Source organism: Trichomycterus rosablanca, chromosome 13 (genome assembly GCF_030014385.1).
Source record: "Trichomycterus rosablanca isolate fTriRos1 chromosome 13, fTriRos1.hap1, whole genome shotgun sequence".
NCBI classification, from domain to species: domain Eukaryota; kingdom Metazoa; phylum Chordata; class Actinopteri; order Siluriformes; family Trichomycteridae; genus Trichomycterus; species Trichomycterus rosablanca.
Window position 1 is genome coordinate 31,158,704 of NC_086000.1, and position 27,990 is coordinate 31,186,693.

The 27,990-nt window shown below is 39.5% G+C and overlaps 1 protein-coding gene across 3 annotated transcripts in view; it reads right to left on the bottom strand.

The window, feature by feature from the left end:
- daam2 (dishevelled associated activator of morphogenesis 2) overlaps positions 1-27,990 on the bottom strand; it is a 176,575-nt gene that overhangs the window by 26,092 nt on the left and 122,493 nt on the right. For 2 of the 3 annotated variants that reach the window (XM_063007176.1, XM_063007177.1), the window contains exons 6-19: positions 24,306-24,639; positions 22,150-22,260; positions 21,618-21,721; positions 21,457-21,523; positions 20,725-20,842; positions 20,237-20,375; positions 14,046-14,104; positions 13,770-13,954; positions 12,253-12,561; positions 11,977-12,084; positions 8,604-8,633; positions 4,450-4,556; positions 2,316-2,400; positions 458-564 (exon numbers count right to left, since the gene is read on the bottom strand). In XM_063007176.1, the coding sequence (XP_062863246.1) occupies positions 458-564; positions 2,316-2,400; positions 4,450-4,556; positions 8,604-8,633; positions 11,977-12,084; positions 12,253-12,561; positions 13,770-13,954; positions 14,046-14,104; positions 20,237-20,375; positions 20,725-20,842; positions 21,457-21,523; positions 21,618-21,721; positions 22,150-22,260; positions 24,306-24,639 (1,863 nt within the window). The remainder of the gene's footprint in view (positions 1-457; positions 565-2,315; positions 2,401-4,449; positions 4,557-8,603; positions 8,634-11,976; positions 12,085-12,252; positions 12,562-13,769; positions 13,955-14,045; positions 14,105-20,236; positions 20,376-20,724; positions 20,843-21,456; positions 21,524-21,617; positions 21,722-22,149; positions 22,261-24,305; positions 24,640-27,990) is intronic. The other variant, XM_063007178.1, reaches the window with a different exon arrangement.

Here is a 27,990-nt window from a genome sequence, read left to right on the forward strand (position 1 = left end):
AGCAAGAAAATGAAAGATCATCAGAACCTCCACATGAAAGTCATTTCAAAGTCTCCCACATACAGATTCCTGCACTTTTTTCCCTAATGAGCTGCTCTAAAATGCACTGAGAATGATGCAGGGACCCCCCTCTGCTGGGAAGTTAACAGGAACAGAGGGGTGGGAGGGCTCGCAGGATGATTTCCAAGAACAATTATCCATATTGAATGATAAAAATTACTAAGGGCTTTGGGGCGCCGGTGGGACTAGACAAGAGGTAGTGGAAATTGAAAAGACAACGGCTTTACTGAGGTGGCTCAGGTTTATAAAAGCCATAACATGGCATTAGGAAACCACAATAACAGGACATTCTGTTTTGAAAAGAAGTTGTCTTTATCTCTACATAAAATTATCACAAATTCTGTACTCCTATATTAAAAAACAAAACAAAACACGCTATTCAAATTAAAGCCTGTACCTGCTCATGTCGTAGAGGAAGCGGTCGGCACGTGCCATGCGGTCCAGCTCATGCTTGTGCTCCTCCAGCACGTCAATATCACTTTTTTCTGGAACAAACTTCAACAGCTGCCAAGGAAGGAGAAGCATGAGCCATACATACAAAATGTCATATATTTAAATGTTGGTAATGACACAATTATCCCTTTACCCCAAATAAAGTAAAAAATACAATATGTTTAATGTCAAATACAATATCCCCCCATTAAGATGCCACCTGTTAGAACAGGTGTCCAACATATTTGTTTTTGCAAGTGCTAAAAACTGGAGTAAATTCAGGCTTTATTACAATCAGTGTAAAAATGCAACTGCTTTGACCACATAGTTGCACAATATTGACCAGTAGGCCTTTCTAAAGCTTAAAGCTACCAGTTTATAATCATGCAAACTGTGTGGTAATGTGTGTAAATGATATAAATCACAAAAGATAAATTGTGTTGCTTTAGTATGTAAAGTAAACCATGAGGAAGATTAGTCCTTAGATTTGTGTCTCACTACAATGTTTGTTTTGCTATTTTTTTTCTCTCATATAGTGAAATATCTCAGAGGTATCAGAAAACACATGAGTCTATAAAATACGACTAAGCCTCAATTAATCATTAACCACTAACCTTAAAGTTATAGTGTAAAACTAAAGCTTGGACACCAAAAAAGTATTGCTAATATTGCTAATGACTACACTACTAAATAAAAATTGTAGGCGTAATGATTCCTTCTACATTGGACATACACTGATCAGCCATAACATTAAAACCACCTCCTTTTTTCTACACTTACTGTCCATATCAGCTCCACTTACAATATGGAAGCACTTTGTAGTTCTACAATTACTGACTGTAGTCCATCTGTTTCTCTACATACTTTTTTAGCCTGCTTTCACCCTGTTCTTCAGCGGTCAGGAGTCCCACAGGACCACCACAGAGCAGGCATTATTTAGATGGTGGATCATTCTCAGAACTGCAGTGACACTGACATGGTGGTGGTGTGTTAGTGTGTGTTGTGCTGGTATGAGTGGATCAGACACAGCAGCGCTGTTGGGGTTTTAAAAATACCGTGTCCACTCACTGTCCACTTTATTAGATACTCCTACCTAGTTGGTCCACCCTGTAGATGTAAAGTCAGAGACGATTGCTCAACTATTGCTGCTGTTTGAGTTGGTGATATTCTAGACCTTCAGCAGTGCTCACAAGATGCTGCCCACGGGGCACTGTTGGCTGGATATTTTTGGTTGGTGGACTATTCTCAGTCCAGCAGTGACAGTGAGGTGTTTAAAAACTCCACCAGCATTGCTGTGTCTGATCCACTCATACCAGCACAACACACACTAACACACCACCACCATGTCAGTGTCACTGCAGTGCTGAGAATGACCCACCACCCAAATAATACCTGCTCTGTAGTGGTCCTGTGGGGGTCCTGACCATTGAAGAACAGGGTGAAAGCAGGCTAAAAATATATGTAGAGAAACAGATGGACTACAGTCAGTAATTAGAGAACTACAAAGTGCTTCTATATGGTAAGTGGAGCTGATAAAATGGACAATGAGTGTAGAAACAATGAGGTAGTTTTTAATGTTATGCTTGATTGGTGTATATCATATATTATGATTAGTACTGTTGATGCATGCTCAATAATCCAGGTACACAAATCCACAAAGTTGAATCAGTTCATCTGGACACAAGTTTGTTGTAGAGATACGTTTTGTCAGTGACAAAACGTATCTCTACAACAAACTTGTGTCCAGATGAACTGATTCAACTTTGTGGATATGATTAGTACAATTCATACACCCAATCAAATCAATACAGCTGTATAAGTACCTGCTCTAACATATCTTTAGCCAGCTCTTCTCTTTCATCCATTTCCAGAATGGCTCTTTTGATCTCCTCATTGCTCATTTTCAACCTGATAGAGTGGAAAAAATAAAAAATAATCAGATGGGCAGTTTTAGAAATCATGCAGTCACATGCTCACATACAAACGGCAGTGAGTTCAGATGAATCAATATCCAGCTCTGTGAAGCGTTCTCAATAGTGATCAGTCTAGAACTCATGACCTGATTAGGATGTTATTTGCCTTTGGGTAAGTTGAGCTTGAATGCGCTGGTTCAGTGAGTTTGGTGCGTTCTTAAAAACACAGTCTCTATGAAAAACAGGCACTCTGTTAAGCTGAGTACATTTTAAAATTAAGACTTTACGCTAACACTACATCCACAGTCAAGTAAACATCACAAAAATTGTTACATTATGAAAAAAAAACAGACACTAAACTATAGGAACATAAAACTAAAGCTTTTGTAAACTAATTAATCTACACCAGCAGGTGAACATTTTATCCTTAAAGTTGATGTGTTAGAAGCAGGAAAAATGGACAAGCGTAAGAATTTGAGCGAGTTTGACAAGGGCCAAATTGTGATAACATTTTATATGCCATTTTGAATCTACTTAAAGGTGCCACCACATGAACTACGACCTAATGTATTAAAAAATGTTGGTTGTCTGATGCAGCATGACAGACAGATGCATTTAGACTTAAGCATCTAGATGAAATGGATCTGATTTAAATACACAAAGAGAAGGTTCTGTAAGTGTAAGTGAGATGAACTGGAGCTACAAAACTGCCTGTGACAATGTTTGACACTGAACTTCAACTGATGAATCACGTGTAAACTGTAATGGCTAGTTCACACTACATGATTTTTGTCCCGATTTTCGCTCGGCGACTGGTTGGCGCTAGATTTGCCAGCTCGGGAGCAACTCGGCGTTCGCTCGGCGATCAAAACTCGGCTCTCAATCGCTATGTGTGAACTGCTCAACGACTCGATCCGAGTGGCTCGCCGAGCGATCGGCAATCAAAGTGAGATTTCTAGCATGTCAGATATCTGAATCTGAGTTGCCCAACTGGCAATGAGTGCTATGTCGAACAGCCAATTAGAACCCAAGATACGATGTGAGGAGAAACGTAGGGGAGGAGTTGTAAAAAGGTGGGACAGGGGCATAATATAGTTTATATCAGAATACACTGGCACATACACAAGTTTTACAGTATTTCTGACCTTATCATTCTCTACAAAACATAACACCAATGTTGCACTGCAAAAAATATTTATTAACCTCTAACTCACTATAGAACGATCCATGCTGCTCGCGTAGCCAAATCCACTCATTTATTTGATCGCTCGCTACTTGTTGACGTGCGTTTTTGAACGTGTTATCAGCAAACCCCTCGTCACTTCTTGTGTGTGTTTTCGTGACAAAAGGTAACTTTTTACAACGTTTCTCCTCACACCGTATCTTGGGTTCTAATTGGCTGTTCGACATAGCACTCATTGCCAGTGCTGGGGGACCAGAGAAGCTCGCCTGCAATTCCAGTTGGTGAAACCCCCTATCGCTGATCAGTCGTGTAGTGTGAAATACACACCGACTTGAAAGACTCCCAATTACAAGAGATCCAGTTGTGTAGTGTGAACTGGACAGCGATTTGACAACCTGGAAAGTCGTGTAGTGTGAACTTGGCGTAACTGTCTGTCCTGTCATTAACGGAACCAAAGACCTTAAATCCTAATAAAGAAATAAATTAAATCTGATTAAATCTGATAAAATTATTATAAATTGATGTTGGGTGCATTCATGCCTGTGTTTTTATGTAAAAAAAACTGCATAAATGGTATAAACTGTTAATAGTGGATTGTTAAATACAGATTTATTGTAGCCATAATGTGGAGCCAGGGAGGTTTACTACAGGTGCTCCCTTTCCCCCTGTGTATATGTATATTGCACCTTTTAAAAGTTAATTTCTTTATTAAAATCTAAAAAAGTCTATAATTTTATAGTCTAGCAGAGACCGCTTGTAACTTATGGTTGATGTGTTTTACTGAGGTAACGTCTACGCTCATAATGACTTCTTTTAAACAGATGAAAGTTCTAAGTGGCTGATTCATGGTTAAGTACTTACTTGGAGAGCAAGATAACACAGTTCTGTGCTCGTCGCCCATCTATGACAGATAGCTCCTTCACTTTCCTTGAGGTCAGGTACAGGTCATCCATGGAGCCCGTCTCCTTCTACAGAGTGAAAAACAACAATAGAGAACAAAACAGATAAAAAGAGGAGAATCAGTCACCAGAGGTAATATACAAGACTTTAAACACAGGCTGAATAAATACCATGTACTTAATCATGAGTCTGTCCTGTTATTTCTTTATTTAGTCCTTAAATCTCCCAGGACCCACCAGTAGGTCCAGACTTACATTCATTAAGTGGATAACTACATACTTTCCCTGTAAAATTCTTTATAGTTAGTGAATAATTAATAGCAGTTATTCATTTATTATTCATAGCTCATTTTGATTTAAAGTAATATGCTTTAATAATTAATAACTGAGCAATTTAATTACCCACTGTAGAAAGAGCTACAAATAAACTTAGTTTGCCTAATCTAAAAGTCAGTCCTATAATGCTAAAAGCTGGTCATTTTAATAATTTAAAATAGTCTATATAGAATTATATTCTTTATGCTTTTTAACTTTAATTCACATAACTAAAAAGGCCTAATACTTTCTTTACATACACTGATCAGCCATAACATTAAAACCACCTCTTTGTTTCCACACTCACTGTTCATTTTATCAGCTCCACTTACCATATAGAAGCACTTTGTAGTTCTACAATTACTGACTGTAGTCCATCTGCTTCTCTACGTACTTTTTTTTAGCCCCCTTTCATGCTGTTCTTTAATGGTCAGGACCCCCACAGGACCACCACAGAGCAGGTATTATTTGGGTGGTGGATCATTCTCAGCACTGCAGTGACACTGACATGGTGGTGGTGTGTTAGTGTGTGTTGTGCTGGTATGAGTGGATCAGACACAGCAGCGCTGCTGTAGTTTTTAAACACCTCACTGTCACTGCTGGACTGAGAATAGTCCACCAACCAAAAATATCCAGCCAACAGTGCCCCATGAGTAGCGTCCTGTGACCACTGATGAAGGTCTAGAAGATGACCAACTCAAACAGCAGCAATAGATGAGCGATCGTCTCTGACTTTACATCTACAAGGTAAACCATCTAGGTAGGAGTGTCTTATAGAGTGGACAGTGAGTGGACACAGTATTTAAAAACTCCAGCAGCGCTGCTGTGTCTGATCACTCATACCAGCACAACACACACTGACACACCACCATGTCATTGTCACTGCAGTTCTGAGAATGATCCACCACCCAAATAATACCTGCTCTGTGGGGGTCCTGACCACTGAAGAACAGGATGAAAGCAGGCTAAAAAGGTATGTAGAGAAATAAATGGACTACAGTCAGTAATTGTAGAACTACAAAGTGCTTGTATATGGTAAGTGGAGCTGATAAAATGGACAGTGTGTGTAGAAACCAGTAGGTGGTTTTAATGTTATGGCTGATCGGTGTATGTAATCAGAATCAGCTATCCTAAATAATATAGAAGTGATTTATGGCTGATCAAAGTGGGTGGCCGTTGCTGTTGTTTAATGAATGTGGCAAATTCTGCATTATAGATCATGTACTCCCCCCTAAGAGGGACAATGAACCAGCAATGAATGTCACTCTAAAACTTAATCAAGTGAATAAAAATATAGGGGGTCTGAAATCGGATAAACTGACAAGCCACATGGCAAACATTAAATTCTTAACTTTTCAAAAAACCTGGTTGGAGAGGAAATACATCCAGGATTCAGAGCAGACTGTAACAGGGGACCACACGACTGGAGAGCCTGAGGTGAGGATGTTTGAAGTACAGTATGCTATTTATGGCCGAGAGCTTTTCCTCTGTTCTGTACGCAAGTACAAGAATGATTTAACAACCACTGAACAGGCGTCCAAACACGGCTCAGAGCTTCCATGGTTGTGGCTGATGGGATTTTGGTTTGGAATGAATGCAGACAACTACTCCTACTCTCTTTTAGGCCATGCCAGAACATCACTCACTGACTGGACAGATGGGCTGGGCAGTACAAAGTTATCCTTTAGGAATAAGTGAGCTTACATAAATTGTGTTTTCTTTTAATAATTATCCAAGTGATGGAGTTAAAATGTAAAATGTAAAATGTAAAATGAGAAGGTAACAGAAAAACATTGTGCATAATTTTCTTTTCACTTTTACACTTTTTAACTTGGGACTGTGGGACAGTGGTAGCCTAGTGGGTGGAGCTTTGGGATATCAACCAGAAGATTGGAGGTTCAAATCCAAGCTCTGCTATGCAGCCACTGTTGGGTCCTTGAGCAAGGCATTAACATTAACCCTGTTTGCTCCAGGGGTGCTGTACGATGGCTGACCCTACGCTCTGACCCCAGCTTTCAAACAAGCTGGGATATGCAAAGAAAGAATTTCATTGTACTGTATATGTATATATGACAAATAAAGTATATCTTATCTTAATGGTATAGTCAGCTGTTTGGGCAAAAGTTAGCATTTATAAAACCAAACATAGGCTAAATCACCTAATAAAAAATGGCAGCTTTTGTTATTTGACTGGAATGATTTTAACAACTTTTAGTTTTAAATGATTGGATGCTAATCATTCACATATTTATGAATATTTTATTTAAATTCAATAAACCTTCAACAGCTGTATACTGCACGTCTGGATATGTTTGTTTGTTTTTGTAATGCCATGTTGTCATATCTATGACATTCACGGCAGGAATCAGTGCTTTACGTTAGTTTTATTCATCTGGATATGAATAACTCTCCCAATGTGAATATATACATCAACCAGGCATAACATTATGACCCTGATGAATATGAATAACACTGATTATCTCTTCACCACGGCACCTGTTAGTGGGTGGGATATATTACGCAGCAAGTGAACATTTTATCCTTAAAGTTGATGTGTTAGAAAGGCAAGCGTAAGGACTGGGTCAGAGCATCTCCAAAACTGCAGCTCTTGTGGGGTGTTCCCGGTCTGCAGTGGTCAGTATCTATCAAAAGTGGTCCAAGGAAGGAACCGTGGTAAACCGGTGACAGGGTCATGGGCGGCCAAGGCTCATTGATGCACGTGGAGAGCGAAGGCTGGATCGTGTGGTCCGATCCAACAGACGACCTACTGTAGCTTAAATTGCTGAAGAAGTTCATGCTGGTTCTAATAGAAAGGTATCAGACTCCATGCCCCAACAGGTAAGGGCTGTTTTAGCAGCAAAAAAGGACCAACAAAATATTAGGAAGGTGGTCATAATGTTATGCTTTATCGGTGTATAGGAATATGTGAATTAATTAGGGTATTATTTGGTCGCCAAAGATATGACCATAATTTTCAATAAACCTATAAATATTGTAGTAACATATCCACACTTCATTACAAATGATACATTATTACAAATTTATTATTTTGAAATATTCAAATTAGAAATGCTTAAATGTCCTTCTGCCACCCCTAACAGCTATAAAGCACTAAAAAGCCGGTGTCTGGATTCGCACAGTCACATTCTATGTCAATTATTGTTAGCCAACTTTTACAAATACATTAGCATTTATGAGATTCTGCAGACTGCACTACATAGAGAATCTAAGTGTTTAAAACAAAGTGCACACAGGTTTGGCTGCATTTAATACCACAAACGCTGTTAAATCAACGTGTGTCACATGGGGTTCAGAGACTTCCATCGCCAGAATATTCTCAATATCACAAAATTGCTTAATGCACCTTTAATTCAGACTATGTTTGTTTGCACATTGTTGTGATATTTACAACAGAAGTAGTGTTTTATATTTTACTAGGGTCTGTTTTATATGTGTATTCACTCTTTTATGTAAGAAATCTGAGAACTGTTTTTGTGTTCTTCTGATTGTGGGTCTCTTATTGTCCCAGACATATGCAATCTTTGTGTTCTTGGTTATATTTTGGGCACTCAGTTAGGACATGCTTTATGGTAATGGATATCTGGTAGGATTCACATAGTGTAGGAGTTTCTCCTCCTATTAGATGTTTGATGTGTCAGTTTGGAGTGGCCAATTCTACATCCACAATAAACTACTTGGTCTCTGCATGTTCCATGTAGTTTTGCTTGTTAATTCAGTCTATGTAATGAAGGTTGAGTGGCTGTTAGTTGGAAGACATGACTTGATAAATCAATCACTCACCTGCTTTAAGGATTGGTTAGTGAGCAGCTCCTGGTCAGGCAGATGTACAGAGCAGCGCAGAAAAACAAAAACATTGGAACACATGCAGTGATTAGCAAAACAAGCAGAAGAATCACAGCAAAAAGGCTCAGTCAGAGCTGAACTACAGGGCCATCTACATATAGCGCTGCAGAAAAAAGCACAGTAAATGATTTCAGATCACTTAGCAAAACATTACACCAAGTAATCCAACACCTACGTATATCACCTCATAGTTACACCACCCTTTCTAGCAATTCCTGCAACTAGACATTATTCAGGCAACTGATAATATAATTATATTATATAATATAATACTGCATATTATAATAATATTATTCTTAGTCTCTCATGTGTCATGTTTTACACTTTGGTTACATTCATGACAGGAACGGTAGTTACTCATTACACAAGGTTCATCAGTTCAAGTTTAATGTCAAACACAGTCATGGATAATTTTGTATCTCCAATTCATTTTACTTTCATGTCTTTGGACTGTGGGAGTAAACCGGAGTGCCTGGAGAAAACCCACACAGACACAAGGAGAACATGCAAATTCCACACAGAAAGGATCTGGACCGCTCCACCTGGGAATCGAACCCTGAACCTTCTTGTTGTGAGGCAGTGTTTGACAGTGCTAGCCACCAAGCCACTGTGCCACCCAATTGTTTAGTAAAAAAAATAAGTAGGTATATAATTCCATTGTACAAAACGTGTCCTTAATGTAATATGTTTATGATGATCTGAAATCAATAACTGCATCAACTATGCAATATTAGGCATTCAGAAAGGAAGCAAATACGTTTTTACACACTTATACATACAGCTACAGATCTCTTAGGCCTATTTCACAAATGCCGATAGAAAATACTAATAGGTCAAAACAATCACAAGAAATTGAGAAGTACACTGCCAAGGGCAGGTGTAGCTTAGTGGTTAAAGTACTGGACCAGTAATCAGAAGATTGCCAGTTCAAGCCCCACCACTGACAGTATGCCACTGTTGGGTCCTTGAGCAAGGCCCTTAACCCTCAATTGCTCAGATTGTATAGTGTCACAGTACTGTAAGTCGCTTTGGATAAAAGTGTCTGCTAAATGCTGAAAATGTAAATGAATAAGTCAATGTGATTTAATGGTTAACGTCTGTGTACTGAAAAACTGGAAATGTTGATATCAGCAGTTGGCACTGTCAGGCCTAAAAGGACGTCTGTTAGCAAAACAGAAGCACTACAGTTACGACTGCATACTAAAGCATGTGCAACACAACATGCCATTCAGCAAAGATCAGCAGCTGAAGATACTGCTCTACTGTAGCCAGGCTTATTCCTCAAGCTGTCATGGTTTTTGCTTTTCATGATCATGCTATTCACACAGTGATATTAATCCATTTGATTTAGTTTTCTTTTCTTTAATGACCTAGGGGTGTAAGTTTTCACCCTGCTGTTTTAATTTCCATCCTGCCAATTTCAAACATTCCACCTGATGTGGGTGCTTTGTTTTGTTTTATTGAGATTTTAACGTCATGTTTTACACTTTTGGTTACAATCATGACAGGAACGGTAGTTACACAAGATTATTCAGTTCACAAGTTTTAATATCAAACACAGTCATGGACAAATTTGTATCTCCAATTCACCTGACTGGATGTCTTTGGAATGTGGGAGGAAACCGGAGCACCCGTAGGAAACCCACACAGACACAGGGAGAACATGCCAACTCCTCACAGAAAGGACCTGGACTGCCCCACCTGATGTGGGTGCAAGCTGAATGTAGACTGGACAAAATCTTTTTATAAATACACAGACTACTGTACATGACCACAGAAGTAAGATCTCACTTTTTTAAACACACGTGTTTAGAGTATACTGTACGACCTCTAGGTCATGGCAGATGTGGCCTAGCGGTTAAGGTACAGGACTAGTAATCGGAAGGTCGCTGGATCAAGCCCCACCACTGCCAGGTTGCCACTGTTGGGCCCTTGAGCAAGGCCCTAACCCTCATTTGCTTGGACAATATACTGTCACAGTACTGCAAGTTGCTTTGGATGAAAACGTAAATGTTTGTACAGTCTGTGGTGGCTCAATGTTTACGATACTGTACTAGTAATCCAAAGGTTGCTGGTTCTAGCCCCACTACAGACAGGTTGCCATTGATGGGCCCTTGAGCAAAGCCTTAAACCTTCAATTGCTTGGATTGTATTTAGTCACAAAAGTGTCTGCTGAATGCCATAAATGTGTGTGTGGTGCATGTGGAGCATTGCAGTAAAAAAAAAACATACCATTATTTTATTATTGCTTAAAAAACAGTAAATAGTAACTACAATGATCAATAAATACACTGATCAGTCATAACGTTAAAACTACCTCCTTGTTTCTACACTCACTGTCCATTTTATCAGCTCCACCATATAGAAGCACTTTGTAGTTTTACAATTACTGACTGTAGTCCATCTGTTTCTCTGCATGCTTTGTTAGCCTTCATGCTGTTCTTCAACAGGTAGTATTATTTAGCTGGTGGATGATTCTCAGCATTGCAGTGACACTGACATGGTGGTGGTGTGTTAGTGTGTGTTGTGCTGGTATGAGCGGATCAGACAGAGTAATGCTGATGAAGTTTTTAAACACATCACTGTCACTGCTGGACTGAGAATAGTCCACCAACCAAAAGTATCCAGCCAACAGCGCCCCGTGAGCAGCGTCCTGTGACCACTGATGAAGGCCTAGAAGATGAGCAACTCAAACAGCAGCAATAGATGAGCGATCATCTCTGACTTTACATCTACAAGGTGGACCAACTAGGTAGGAGTGTCTAATAGAGTGGACAGTGAGTGGACACGGTGTTTAAAAACCCCAGCAGCGCTGCTTTGTCTGATCCACTCATACCAGCACAACACACACTAACACACCACCACCATGTCAGTGTCACTGCAGTGCTGAGAATCATCCACCACCTAAATAATACCTGCTCTGTGGTGGTCCTGTGGGGGCACTGACCATTAACAAACAGGGTGAAGCAGGCTAAAACAGTAATTAAAGAAACAGATGGACTACAGACAGTAATTGTAGAACTACAAAGTGCTACTATATGGAAAGTGGAGCTGATAAAATGGACAGTGAGTGTAGAAACAAGGAGGTGGTTTTAATGTTATGGCTGATCAGTGTATATACCAATCTGCCTGTTTTAAAAACGTGACCAAACAAGGTATTCTGTCTACCATGACAGCCTTACTGTCTACAGCAAATTTCATTTCAATATATTTACAATTGGTCAAAAAATAACAGCAACAACAGCAAAACTATTCATCTCCTTATTTACGAGAATTAGTTTTGAGGTAGACAGACAGAAATCATTCATACTTGCTGCCGCTGATAGGCTGAGAACATCTTTTCAATATCCTTCAGATCGAGAACTTTAAAGGCCTTCAGGTCATCAATCTCGTGCCAGATGGTACCAGTGATCTTGTTCTGCATAAACAAGGTAAAGAGGAGGTGAGATCATTTCAAAATGTGCTATTTTGGATCTGCAAAAAAATGAAGCATGGCATAATGTTTACCCAGCTGGGATGTGCTATTTACATAAGGCTTATTCATGGTGTTTGATTGGCTGAATCATGGAAAAAAAATGACACTCACCTCGCCCAGTTTGGCCCAGTTGAAAGACTTGAGTGGGTGTGACGGCTGTGGGATGCTCTTGGTGCGCAGGTTTGTGCCGCTGCTGAAGGATGAAGTTGCTGGTGGAAGTGGAGGGCCGCTGAAGAAAGGTGGGGCTCCTGGGGGAGGAGGTGGAGCCCCAGGAGGAGGTGGGGGTGGAGGAGGGGCAGATGTAGAGAATGAAAGAGGAGGAGGAGGAGGAGGGGGGAAATTGGCCATCGCTGGTGGAGGAGGAGGAGCCACTGGACCTCCAGGTGGAGGGGGAGGAGGAAGGAATGCCATACTTCCATTCTGAAGAGAGATAGATAAGAATTATTAATATGCAGAAGGACAATCAACCACTGAGGATCTGATGGGGAAAATAAAATATTAAAAATATTAATAATACCATTTCACATTAAGTAAACCGCAATAGGAAATCCTCAAGGTTCCGCTGTAGGCCCCTTATTATTCTCTTTCTACTTTAAGAGAGGCTTTATTGTTATTTCAGCTATATATGTACAAGTACATATTAAATATAGCTGAAATGACAATAAAGCCTCTCTTGAACTCTTGAACTTGAACTAGAAAGAGAATAGTAAGTCCCTAGCGCCAACATGTGTTAACATTAGTTACGTGTGACAATTATATTTGAAGTTCACTTCATTTGAACATTTTTGTTACCTTTGGATTGGAATCTCACTTAAAATGGTGGAATACTCTATGTAGTGCACTTCACAGTAACAACTGGGGTGAATGGAACGCTCCTACAGAATTGGCGCTAATGGTTGAAAGAGTGCTTTCTGAACCAATCAGACCTTCTGATTGTAATTTTTAGTAAGAAATGCTGCTATTTGCATTTATTCAGTTTGCGTCACACAGATGATGTGTCAATGAAACTCTTGATTGGCTTTCTAACGTGTTAGTGTTTTACTTCACAACCGGGAAAAGTTTGGAGGTTTTTAATTATAAGCACATTTACAAAATAACAGATTATATTCTTAATGGGACACACGGTTATAAATGTAATAGCATCTGGAAGAACATAAGATAAGGTAAGCAGTGGTTATGATTTTTTTTTGCTGTGTTTTGGATTTTGGCCGCTGTGTCATGATTTATCACGCACTTTTGTTTTGCAATGAAAACAAAACGTATCAGTTGAAGCTTTTAACTGGTACCTTCTTGTTACGGAAATTACATTCATTTACACAATGACTAGGAAAGTAAAGGCACTAAGTAAAACGGCAAAATACAGTCGCTAATCTGTTAACGTTTTTATCTTAACTTACATATTATTTGTTTATTTCTACGCTACATTACCAATATATGTTTTGTGTATGTTAAACTGCCTCGTGACTTGACTCGGACTCTAAAGACTGGTGACTTGACTCAGACTCTAGCCTAAAGACTCTTGACTTGGACTCTAGCCTAAAGACTCGTAACTTGACTCAGCCTCGTATTTTGTGACTTGTGAACATCTCTGAATCAAGAACATTAAAACAAAGGCATTTAATACTCACAGAGATGTCGTTAATGCGAGAGGACAGGTCTAGGACTTGCTCCCTGGCAGAACGCAGCTCTACCCCCTCTCTCTGCAACTTATCTTTCATCTTATTCAGAGTCTTCATCATATCTTCCTTCTCTTGAGCTTTAATCTCACACTCTCGCTCCTTCCTCTCCAGCCGGCCAAAAAGCTCTACATGCTCTACAGGAACAGACACACACAGATTAATAACATGTATTATGTTTACCTGCTTTTTTCTTACTCACTCATATACATACACACATGCTGTTACCTTTCCTGAATTTTTCGGCCTGATCTCGCCACTGTCTCACCTCATTCTCGTTGACAAGCCTGTAAGCAGAGAAAACCAACACAATGATGCACTTTAAGCTGCTGCATTCAAGTTCTTCACTGTACTGACCAGGAGAACAATTAATTAATGTAGTCATTGTGTTACATTTATTTAAATATTATTGTTAAGCAGGAGATAACCAGTGACATGTCCCAACAGCAGGAAATCACAGACTTGGCAGAGAAAAACACCAAAATTTGGTGTGTTAACCACCTTGTCATCCATTTTCATTTAATATTGGGACACTTCAGTGGAAGTTTGCTTCTACCATGGCCACTGAACCGGAGTAATGCCAAGTTCACACTACACAACTTTCCAAGCCGTCAGGTCGCTGTACAGTTCACACTACACAACTGGATCTCTTGTAATCGGGAGTCTTTCAAGTCGGTGTGACTTTCACACTACACGACTGATCGGCGATAGGGGGTTTCACACTACACCATCTATCACCAACTGGAATCGCAGGTGAGCTTCACTGGTCTCCCAAACTACGTTTCGTAGTGACGAGGGGTTTAATGATATCACGTCCAAAAATGCACGTCAACAGGAAGCGAGGATCAAAGTTGTTTGTGCGCTGAAAGCAAAGAGGAAAAATAAATGAATCCGACTGGATTGGGCTATGCGACCAGCAGGGATTGTCTGTTCTGTAGCGAGTTGGAGGTTAATAAATATTTTTTGCAATGCAGCGTGGGTATTATGGTTTGGCGTGGACGATAAGGTTACAAATACTGTAAAATGTAAGTGTATGCATTCTGATAGAAACTATATTATGCCTCGCCGGGTTTCCAAACCCTGTATCTTGCATTATAATTGGCTGTAGTTCAACACCACACTCACTGCCAGTTGGCCGACTGATATCCAGATATTTAACATGCTAGATATTTTTCTTCAATCCCCGAGCGAACGCCAAGTTGCCTCCGAGCTGACCAGTCAAGCGCAGACCAGTCGGCGAGCTGCAAAAATCGCAGTGTGAACTAGGCATTTAACAGTGATTATAACCAAATGATAAAAAAAATAATTTTATGCAAAACAAGGCTTTATATTATTGATGTAAACATTTCTGCCAAATTCAAATAAATGATTGTACGTGCTAAAAATGCTTTGCTATTAAATAGTTTTATTTATAAAATGTAATGTTTAAAGTCACAGGTAATATTTTGCACTGTTTTTCTGTCTTTTCTACAGTCAATCTGTATACTTCTACAATCTATACTTCTATAAAGGCTAAAAGAACTGATGGATTAAAAATATATAATTTGCACTTTATAAATCAGCTCTATGTTACAGCTTTGTTAATAAAAATAGCTAAACTCTTTATAGTAACTACTAGTAACAATGCTACTCCTTAACACAGTTATTCCTTATGCACACCTGCCAGCCAATCAGAAACGATTTTTCATGGCCATGGTACTCTCATAAGTAGTGTTGATATCAGTCAGGGACATTGTAAAAGCAGGACTGTATCACATAAGCATAAATGAATTATTTCCATTTAATCTGAACAACACACGAACACAGAGTTAGCCTTAGTTTTACACAAATACACTTTAATACATTTGATATAAAACATAACCATTTAATAACTGTGAAATGTAATCTGTTTACCACACATTCATCATTAAAACATAATGAGGATCCAGTGCTGACAGTTGCATTAGGAGTCATTAAATGGTTATGTATCTTTACAAACAGTTTAGTTTTGCGTATGATTAGCACTGTAAGTTTAACAGAAGGCTTTTAGAAAAAGCCTGGAATAAAAGACCTGGATGAGCGCTGCTTTCCATAGCTGAGGAGGAAAAAGAGACAAGTGAGATAAGATTTACTATCAACTTAGACTGGAAAAGATAAATATATAGATCTCTGCTGAACAAAGATGGAACAAAGCGGACACTAGACGCCAATTTTGCTGAAGTACAACAAAACGATGACCAACAAACAAAGAAAAACATTCTTTGTTTTTGACTGCTAAAAGAAATGTCTTATTAGCTTTCTAATAGTATTACCAGGCCACATTCAGAGCTACCAGCTTCAATTGATAATTTAAAGCTCTAATAACAAACCTTTAAAATTTAGCAGTCTCACCAAAAGCAATTTCACTGCTAGACAAATGCTCATCTCAAGGATTAATACAATAATTTGGAGTAGAAAGCCACTATTCATTTAAAACATAATATAGTGTAATATACACTGATAAGTCATAATTTTAAAACCACCTTCTTGTTTCTACAAACACTGTCTATTTTATCATCTCCATTTATCATATAGAAGCACTTTGTAGTCATACAATTACTGACTGTAGTCCATCTGCTTCTCTGCATGCTTTGTTAGCCCCCTTTTATGCTGTTCTTCAATGGTCAGGACCCCCACAGGACCACTACAGAGCAGGTATTATTTGGGTGGTGGATCATTCTCAGCACTGCAGTGACACTGACATTGTGGTGGTGTGTTAGTGTGTGTTGTGCTGGTATAAGTGGATAAGACACAGCAGCGCTGCTGGAGTTTTTAAACACCTCACTGTCACTGCTGGATTGAGAATAGTCCACCAACCAAAAACATCTAGCCAACAGCGCCCCATGAGCAGTGTCCTGTGACCACTGATGAAGGTCTAGAAGATGACCAACTCAAACAGCAGCAATAGATGAGCGATCGTCTCTGACTTTACATCTACAAGGTGGACCAACTAGGTAGGAGTGTCTAATAGAGTGGACAGTGAGTGGACACGGTATTTAAAAATTCCAGCAGTGCTGCTGTGTCTGATCCACTCATACCAGCACATCACACACTAACACACAACCACCATGTCAGTGTCACTGCAGTGCTGAGAATCATCCACCACCTAAATAATACCCGTTCTGTGGTGGTCCTGTGGGGGTCCTGACAATTGAAGAACAGGGTAATAGCAGGCTAAAAAAGTAAGTAGAGAAACAGATGGACTACAGTCAGTAGAACTACAAAGTGCTTCTATATGGTAAGTGGAGCTGATAAAATGGACAGTGGAGGTGGTTTTAATGTTATGGCTGATCGGTGTATGTTCCATTTTGACTTTACATGTAGATAAAACTGAGGTCTGGATACATCAATACACACGTTTTGCTCAGCTCTGATTACAGCTCATAATAAAGAGGACTGGTAACAAACCACTCTCTAAATGCATTTACCTTCTGCTCTCAGCTAGAACTACAGTACAGCGTACAAATTAAATAAACGCAGTTCACTGGGAGCTGGCAGCAAGCCAAATGTAGACACATGCTTTTCCTCCAAAACACTTTCCATTCTCGCCTTCATGCAGGAGACTAAACACATTATTCACAGTTTGGATTACCCATTGTGATGATGAATGGAAGTGTGTGAATGCTGGTTATTTAGTCTAAATACACAGAGACTTAAAGGGCAAAGTGAAGGAAAGCAGAAAGACAGAAAGGAAGACAGTCAAAGTGTAACATACTGACGATGAACTGCAGTGAAGGAAGCTGTTCCTACTGTCATTCCATTCTAATATTTTATGGTTTAATGCTACATATACACTGATCAGCCATAACATTAAAACCACCTCCTTGTTTCTACACTCACTGTCCATTTTATCAGCTCCACTTACCATATAGGAGCACTTTGTAGTTCTACAATTACTGACTGTAGTCCATCTATTTCTCTACATACTTTTTTAGCCTGCTTTCACCCTGTTCTTCAATGGTCAGGACCCTCACAGGACCACCACAGAGCAGGTATTATTTAGGTGGTGGATCATTCTCAGCACTGCAGTGACAATGACATGGTGGTGGTGTGTTAGTGTGTGTTGTGCTGGTATGAGTGGATCAGACACAGCAACACTGATGGAGTTTTTAAATACCACTCACTGTCCACTCTATTAGACACACCTAGTTTTTTCACCTTGCAGATGTAAAGTGAGAAACGATCACTCATCTATTGCTGCTGTTTGAGTTGGTCATCTTCTAGACCTTCATCAGTGGTCACAGGACGCTGCCCATGGGGCGCTGTTGGCTGGATACTTTTGGTTGGTGGACTATTCTCAGTTCAGCAGTGACACTGAGGTGTTTTAAAACTCCATCAGCATTAATGTGTCTGATCCACTCACACCAGCACAACACACACTAACACACCACCATCATGTCATTGTCACTGCAGTACTGAGAATGATCCACCACCTAAATAATACCTGCTCTGTAGAGGTCCTGACCATTAAACAACAGCATGAAAGGGGGCTAACAAAGCATGCAGAGAAACAGATGGACTACAGTCAGTAATTGCAGAACTACAAAGTGCTTCTATATGGTAAGTGGAGCTGATAAAATGAACAGTGAGTGTAGAAACAAGAAGGTAGTTTTAATGTTATGGCTGATCGTGGTACATACTTGCCTTTACTTGGGAGACCAATCTTGACATCTAAGAATTATTTATATTGTAGACTTTAATGACAAATAATAATACATTCATAAGCTTAGTGACTAATGTTTAGTCTACAGCATCTACTGTACTGGTTTTATTTAGGGAGAATAAGGTAAATGCAATTACAGGCATGATTATCATGTCTATCTTCTTCAGGAATATCCTAATGCAGCAATAAACTACCAGTTAGCCAACAGGGGTTCATTTTCTCTACATACATTTTAAGAAACTGTAATGAACTTGTTCCAATATAATTCTAGTATAATTCTAGTTCTAATTTAACAGACATCTTAACAGCACACAAGCTGGCCAACTCCCCATAGAAGCAAAGACACAGAACTGTCAAAACTGTGCCCTTAATACTTTCTGGGATGAAGTGGCACAGCAGCATTGGAGGCCCAACTGGAGGCTGTACATGTGAGCCCAGATCCTCTTGTTGGTTAGTAACCAATCTAACCTAAATGATTTTTTTAGATACATTATATCAAGGTCTATTCTTTAATAATGACTATTCCTTAATAATCCTTAATGGATTGAATGTCATTCTTAACATTAGGGACAGTGGTAGCCTAGTGGGTAGAGCTTTGGGCATTAACTGGAAGACTGGCGGTTCAAATCCAGACTCTGCTATGCAGCCACTGTTGGGTCATACGGTGGCTGACTCTGTGCTCTAACCCCAGCTTCCAAACACGCTGGGAAATGCGAAGAAAGAATTTCATGGTACTGTACATCTGTATATGTATATATGACAAATAAAGGATATCTTAACTAGCAGTCTATCTTGCTAGCTGACCTGTATAAGGTGGCTGTCAGCAAGCAACTTAACTTGGCACCAATAAAAAGCACAAACATAATACAAATAATCTAAACCAGTCAACCGGTTGGCTGCAAACCATTTGTAATTTAGTATAGCAGAAACTTCAATCTATAGCATAAATGAGTCTATAACAAAATAATAAAACATAGCGGCTCAGGTGGCGCAGCGCTAAAACACACGTTAGCACACCAGAGCTGACATTTTGAACTCGTCGGCTGGGTGGCTACATGAGCAACGACTGGCTTGTTGTTTATACAGGGTGGGAGCCGGATAGGGACCTCATTACTGATGCAATTACAACCTCTGCTGGCTGATTTATGGCGCCTGCACATAGTTGAGGAATAATGCATTGATCAGGGTGTGGCTCTCTGTACACAAAGCTGATCTGCATATGAACTCGCATCATGCAGGTGAAAAGATGCAGTCGGGTACTGCACACAATCAGCAGTAGAGAGGAAGCATAAAGCAATCAGGTAAACACTGTAAATCTGATTTGCTAGGGTAAAAGTAAGAAATTTTGTTCATACTTTGATCAAACATTGTACCACCTACAACTGGTGGTGATAACCTGGTTCACCCTCAATTCAGCTACATAAATTCAAGCTCAGATAAAAAACTCCCTACTACTTTAAGTGTCTGTAGAAAACTTTGTATTTTCAAAAGGGTATGAGTTGGAGTGATGCTATTCCTCTCATTACTGTTCCTCTCCGTCAAGCCTGAAACATTCTGTAATCACCCGGCAGCAGCAGTAGGCAGCTGAGCTTTGATCTGCGCTAGGTCTGAAGTCGAGCTCCTTACTCCCTACTGTCTCTTCCTGCTTTTTCAAGGCTATGGTTGCAAATAAACTACAGATCAATGAACATGAAAATAAGAGTTAAGGGTTGCACAGTTCCAGTGAAGAAGCACTTACATTCGAATGATGTTCTTGACGTTAAAATTGTCTAAGGGTGAAACGTCTGGGTCTTCTCCTTTGTCATCCTGCAGCACAATCTGCTGAAGGATTCGGTCCAGAAGCTGCCACTGCTGTACAGCCCCAGCGCTACGTTTATCTGCAACACAAAACATTTTCCATACAACACAAGCCCAACAGCAGAGAAAACAACAAAACCAGAAAAGTGTATGCTACCTGTTTAATTTAAACTAGTACACATCACTAACTAGCCACAGAAGGAGATAATATAAATATTTTACAAATGCATCTACTTTTGCTAAGATACTGCAAACACAAAATCAGAGAGTGATGTAAAAGAGCATTTTAATAAAAAAAAAAAATCAAGCTGCAGAAAAGCATTCATATTATTCTCCATTTTTAAACTATTACCATGCTGCAGAACTCTGTAGCTGAGAGTTTAAGATAATTATGTTACTTTGTCTTGTTAAATGTATTAAGGGACTTACATGGCATCTGCAGAGAATGCTGGAGAATAGACAAGAGGTAAGGATAGGCATCTGTGTGGCTTAACTTCTTCTTAATTAGATCAAACATCTGGCTGGCACTCTTCGTATCCACATGTGTCTATAAGAAAATCCACAAGTCATGTCAGAAATCCAAGCTACAATTAAATTGTTTTATAGAATTCAAAGAAATTCTAATAATTAATGATGATAATAATAAGTTAAATACTAATAATAATAGTTAAATACTACTACTACTACTACTAATATTCAATAATAATACTAATAATAATATTAAAAATAGTTTAATAATGATAATAATAATAATAATAATACATGACTATAATTTAATAATAATAGTTAAATACTAATAATAATGGTTAACTACTACTACTACTACTACTACTAATATTCAACAATAATAATAATAATAATATTAAAAACAATTAAATAAGAATAATATTAAAAACAGTTAAATAATAATAATATTAAAAACAGTTAAATAATAATAATATTAAAAATAGTTAAATAATAATAATAAAAATAATAATAATAATAATATTTAAAATAGTTAAATAATAATAATAATATTAAAATAAATAATAATAATATTAAAAATTGTTAAATAATGATAATAATAATAATGTTAAAAATAGTTAAATAATAATCATTCATTATCAATAACAATACATGGCTACAATTTAGGTTTTGGTAACAGGTTTTCACAGGACTTACCATGTCAAAGCGTTTAGCCAATTCACAGTCATCCTCATTTCGCACCATCTCAAAAAAATCCAAATGTCTGAAAGATTATTCAGAAAAAATAGTAAAGTACTAAACTTAAAAAAGTAGATCTTTATCAATTAAATGTTTAATAATTTGAGTAATTGTCTCACCTGTCGAGTGTTGCATTTTCGTGACCTCTTAGTTTGTCAATGACCGGCTGAATCCCCAACATCAGGAATTCATACCTCAGATGGAGTCTAAACTCAAGGCTGTCCTGTGTACAGAAGCAAATTGTGTCACATAAAAAGCTTGAAACAATTAAACAATTCCTCTCCTCGTCCTGCCTGGTAACTCGATGCTCAGCATCCTTCTCCTGATATAACTCTCATTTGGTCCCCTAATAAAGTGGTTCATAATCTTGTCCATTCTCATCACTTCTAACAAAAAATCGAAGCATCTTCATCTCTGCCACCTCCACCTCCCTCTTTCGTCTTTTAGTCAGTAATAAAATTATTTCAACAAAATTACAATAATGAACCTGTTGTTTACCACTGCATTAAAATAGAGTGACACTCAAATAATCCTAAAAATGTAGTAAATAACAAGTCTTTCAGAATGTTTCCAAATGTCTAGTGTGGCTTTGTTAAAAAGATCTGTGGATATAGTGAGAACATTTAGACTTAATTTTCATGTTGTACTGACCTCTCCAGGTCCTGCATTTAGCACAGCATTGATAAAAGACATGATGGCAGTTTTCAGGTTGACCTCGTCCCGGTAGCGCCCTGTGCTTCTGTCCAACTCATGTAGAAGAGTCTGAAAAACACAAGATTCAGTTTATCCATCACTGACAAAGCACAGACGCATAAACATTTAAATTTAATTTAGTCACATGTAGAATGTAATTGTAATTTAATTGTAGTCCCAAAATCTAGTCAAGTGTGAAAATCTATTTATGGGTAAAGCTTGTGTACTTTATACTTCACAAATCGTGTTGTTGCCAATTTTGAGCAAGCTAGCAAACAAGAGTGGCAAACAAAACCTAGCACTCCTAGCCCGTATGTTTGTGCACGTGTACTTCAAACAATGCTTTCCTAAATGTGGCAGCAGGCTGTGAGTCTGCCGACACCTAGACAGATTGGGCTAATCAACAATCCTAAACACTAATCAACACATTTTGATTACAAATGATTAGGAGCCATTTTTGAGACGGTAGACAAAATAAACTTCTGCTTTCACTGAAATGCCTAAAATATTACATATTGTGGTGTTGATTGCTAGTATTTGGCTGAACTTAACTACTACATGTGTTGACAGAATTGGTGAAAAATATCACAAAACTTCAGGGATATCAATCTGCCCACTTAGGAAAAATAAGCGATTGTGAATCAAGTTTACCTGCTTTGGTGCAAATGAACGTGACAGCGAGTGCACCGGGGAGGCAACAACCCTCAAAAATAGAATGGTTTTGCAGGTAGTGGCCACAGACAAATACTCTCTTCTTGTCACTACTGGTAGCATAAGTTGGTACTTGCAGCCCTTTCAGGTTGCACAGGTAGTCCAGGCTGTGTCTCCCAGAACAGTCTCAAGAGTATGGAGGAGATACCAGGACACAGGCAGTTACACAAGAAAAGCAGGACAGGGCCGTAGAGCTGGGCATCAACCCAACAGCAGGACCGGTATCTGTTCCAGCCCTCCATGGGTTGATGATTTTGGTTTCCATTGACTGTTGTTATGTCATTTTGCTTTTAACTAATTAGACAAATCAGTAAAGATTCTCAACTTGAATCTTTCGTTCATCGAGATCCGATGTGTGATTTAAGTGTTCCCTTAATTTTTTTGAGCTGTGTATTATACCTAGCAATATCATATTTTGACCAAATAGGTCTTTTAGTCTGAACATCTCCAATATTTACATGCCGCAGCTTAATATTTTACATGAATATTGTCCTGAAACCATAATACAGTTAACAAAAAATCCCACTACCCACAATGGTTCAAACACACATTGATCTGTCACTAAGGGTGACGAATGATGTATACTTTCACATATACGGTAATATGCCTTATTACTCGAAATTGGAGCTGCTGTGCTTAAATTCAAAGACTCGCCTGCCTACTGAGGTTTACACACTCTTTGTTGCTATGGGAATAGCACGACGCCCACGTTACATTCATCGGGGATCCCGCCACAGCATTTGCATGTCTGGAAGCTTTACACGAGCTATATCGCTGACCTTCTCTGTGTTCACTCCACTCCACGAGCTCTATGATCTTCTACAAAGTGGACCAACTAGGTAGGAGTGGACAGTGAGTGGACACTGTATTTAAAGTCCAGCAGCACTGCTGCGTCTGATAAACTCATACCAGCACAACACACACTAACACACCACCACCATGTCAGTGTCACTACAGTGTTGAAAATGATCCACCACCTAAATAATACCTGCTCTGTGGTGGTCCTGTGGGGGGTCCTGACCATTGAACAGCATGAAAGGGGGCTAACAATTAATGCAGAGAAACATATGGACTACACTCAGTAATTGTAGAACTACAAAGTGCTTCTATATGGTAAGTGGAGCTGATAAAATGGACAGTGAGTGAAGAAGCAAGAAGGTTGGTTTTAATGTTATGGCTGATCGGTGTATAGCTGATCTACAATTACCTAAGTTTTTGCAATAATCATTAATAAAAAAACTAATTATTAAATCTTAAAGTTATTGTACTTTATTTCATGCTACTCTAAAATTTATTTAATTACAACTGTGTTTTTGATAGAATATTTAAAGAAAAATCATGTTACTTAACCCCTGTGTAAAGATCATTTGCTCTAATCCAAACGTAACTAAACATGACATTACCTGAAAGCGCGTCCTCTCTGCAGCATATTTCTGGTAGTGCGCCATGGCCTGCAGCACTTTCTTATGACCGTCGGGTACCAGGCAGAGAGCACCCAGGATCTCCAGTACGGCCACCTTGGTTTTCATGTTGTCCTGCCGCAGACTCTGTGAGATGGTGTTGATGCTCTGAGGATGAGCCAGCACATGCGCCCGGCCCTGAGAGTTGTTCATCAGTGCTTTAATGCAACCGATGACGGAGGTGTGGATGCGGCTCCCGGATGTCTCGAAGTCCATGCTCTTCAGGAAGTGGAGCAAACACGTCAGACCATCCAGTTCAATAAAACGTGTCACAAACCTGTGGAGCAAAGACACGGATGAATCAAAATACTACATACTTTGATCATTTAAGCAGAACATGGATTTAAGGCTAAACATCTGGAAGATTGTTAGATCTGCTGGTAAGTGTGACCACGTGGATTTTATTTAGTAAACATGAAGTAATGTCGCATGGGCACAATAATGGTGCTCCTTTGTTTCAGTGTAAAAAAAACTGTTGTCAATTAACAGAATATATCCCAAAAAATATCATATTTCATCATATTAAAAATGTGGTATGGCTCTATGACTGTGTACATGTACATTTTCGGCATTTAGCAGACGCTTTTATCCAAAGCGACTTACAGAACTGAGACAGTATATATTGTCTAAGCAATTGAGGGTTAAGGGCCTTGCTCAAGGGCCCAACAGTGGCAACCTGACAGTGGTTGAACTAGATGGGCTTGAACTAGATGGATTACTAGTCCAGTACCTTAACCGTTAGGCTACAACTGCCCCTGTGTACACAACCATTATTTATTCATTTTTACTAATAAAAAGATTGATAGTGTAGCGTCGCCACTGGGGGGCCGGCACAGGCTTTACCCAGAAAGCCTTGCGGCAGTGGTGTCTAAGCTCACCGTAGCCGTGTATCCCGTTGTTGGGAGTGGGGTGGCTGCGGTGAGGGTTGGGTAAGTAGCCTTAATGTTTGTCTGTTGTATGAATGTATGTGTGTATGAATGGGTGTCTGTCCCTAAACCACTGAATGAACTGCCAAAGGCAGCTCACTTGCGGCCCTGACGCTATCCTTCCTACTCGCCGGCGCCACATTGGTGTCAGAAGTGGGATCGTGGTGTTTGGGTGGCTCTGATGGTTTGGTGAGCCAATATGCCCGATCTGTCCGATTGCGCTAGCCCAGGTGTTGCTGCGGGGGCATGTGTTACTGGCGGCTGAGAGGACGGTGTTCGTCTTCTTGTGCCCTGCCCACTGATCGGGTCAGTGCGGTGTTCCAGTAGGCCAGGTGCAGCAGTGGGTAGAACGGCGGCTCGGCAGTGTAATGGGGTGCGGTCCGGACATGGAGCCACCCAGTGGACGCTGGTGAGTAGGTCACTGGGACGGTTGACCATTAGGGAGGGGGCAGTGTAGCGTCGCCACTGGGGGGCCGGCACAGGCTTTACCCAGAAAGCCTTGCGGCAGTGGTGTCTAAGCTCACCGTAGCCGTGTATCCCGTTGTTGGGAGTGGGGTGGCTGCGGTGAGGGTTGGGTAAGTAGCCTTAATGTTTGTCTGTTGTATGAATGTATGTGTGTATGAATGGGTGTCTGTCCCTAAACCACTGAATGAACTGCCAAAGGCAGCTCACTTGCGGCCCTGACGCTATCCTTCCTACTCGCCGGCGCCACAATATGAAACAGAGGGCACTGGAGAAAGCTGACCCATCTGTATTTAGATTATGTAAACTTACCAAAAGTCCACAAACCAAATTCTCTACCCATTGAGTCTGGATCAACTTGACCCAACAATTAGGACACAAGGACTTCACATCCATCCAAATGGAGGCCATTTCAATTTGAACAGCTTGTTTTTAGTTGTTTATTGAAGACTCGCCTTCTTAATAAGTAAAAACTAACCCCGCACTCTGCAGTAGTAAAAAATGTAACAGACCTCCATACTTATATACTTTTATATAGTAGTAGTAGTGGTGTCCTGCTTCACAATTACTGTTTACCTCTTTTTCTACCACATTTATCTTATTTACGTCACTGACAGATGGTGTGTAGGTTAGTGTGTATGTGAGTCCGGGTATGTGCTTAACTGCACAGCCATCCAGATGTTGTTATCTGTCACTTTATGAAGTGTAATAATCTGTTCGTGTCATCAACATCTAGCTATTAGTTAACAATTACTGGATCAATTAGTCCAACTGCATTATGGACAGCGACAACAAATAGACGTATAACAAATTATACAATAATATACACATGGATAACAAATCATACATACATACATAATCAAACATACGTAGATCAGTTGTAACCTAGTGGTTAAGGTACAGGACTAGTAATTAAAAGGTTGCTGGTTCAAGCCCCACCACTGCCAGGTGGGCCACTGTTGGGCCCTTGAGCAAGGCCCTTAACCTTCGATTGCTTAGACAATTTACTGTCACAGTACTGTAAGTCTCTTTGGATAAAAGCGTCTGCTAAATGCTGAAAATGTAAATGTATTAAAATGACCTATATGGTATTGTATTGAATTGTTATTTATCTATCTATCAGTACATTTCCACAGTAGACCAGGCTACCCTTGGTAATAGCAGCTGTTTATAAACAGTCTGATGATCTTCAGGCACTCTGTGAGCCAAGTATGCATGAGATCATGGCTGGCTCAGACATAATCTGCTACTCTACACACACGATTTTTAACAAGACAGTTTGGATTATCCCCTTCTCCAATTTCCACATCAAACATAACACTCAGCATAATCTGCCCTGCATTATCTGCCCTCTGTGCAGGAGTTAGCTGGTCTGTCCTTAAGTGCGGCAGGAATAAAGTGTGAATTTGCTACACAGCAGATGTTTAAATTTAAATAAGACTTGGACAGCCTGGTCTACTGTGGAATAATCTCCCTGCCTCTGTCCGGCACTTGGACACAGTCTCTATGTTCAAGTCTAGATTGAAAACATACTTATTTACCCAGGCTTTGATTAGTCTTTTCAAAAAAAAGAAATATAGATAGACAAAGGTGCAGAGCTTGGAGGTTCATGACCTTGTTACCTACTCGCTCTCCCTTTTAGTTATGCTGTAATAATTAGGGGTGCCCGGAGTCTACACCTACTCTCTGTAAAACTGACATTTTACTCTTGACGATTTCACATTGTAACTACACCGTCTGTTGTTTTACCCCGAGGTGGTTCTGACTGAAACCTGTTTACCCTCTCGAGGTTAAAAACTGCAAGTCGAGACTGCAGTGCCAACAATGCTGCTCCTGCTAGATGGGATGGAAACCTGGCGTGTTTGCACCAAAAATGTCCAGAACTTAGAATGGACTTTATCACAGACTGGACTGAACAACGAAGAACTCCAATTATTTATTTATATTTTATTTGCTAGTTATAACTTTCAGTTCAATTCAATTTTGTTTGTGTATGATTTGTGTAAATCCTATTTATTTAAAGTATCGTCCAGGCCACCCAAGAAGGATGAAGGTCCCTGCTGAGTCTGGTTCCTCTTAAAGTTTCTTCCTGTAATTTTAAGGGAGTTTTTCCTTGCCACTGTTGCCCTCGGCTTGCTCAATAAGGGTTTTTGGTCTGTTGGTCCTGAATTCTATAAAGTTGCTTTGAGACAATGTCCATTGTAAAAAGCGCTATATAAATAAATTTGACTTGACTTGAA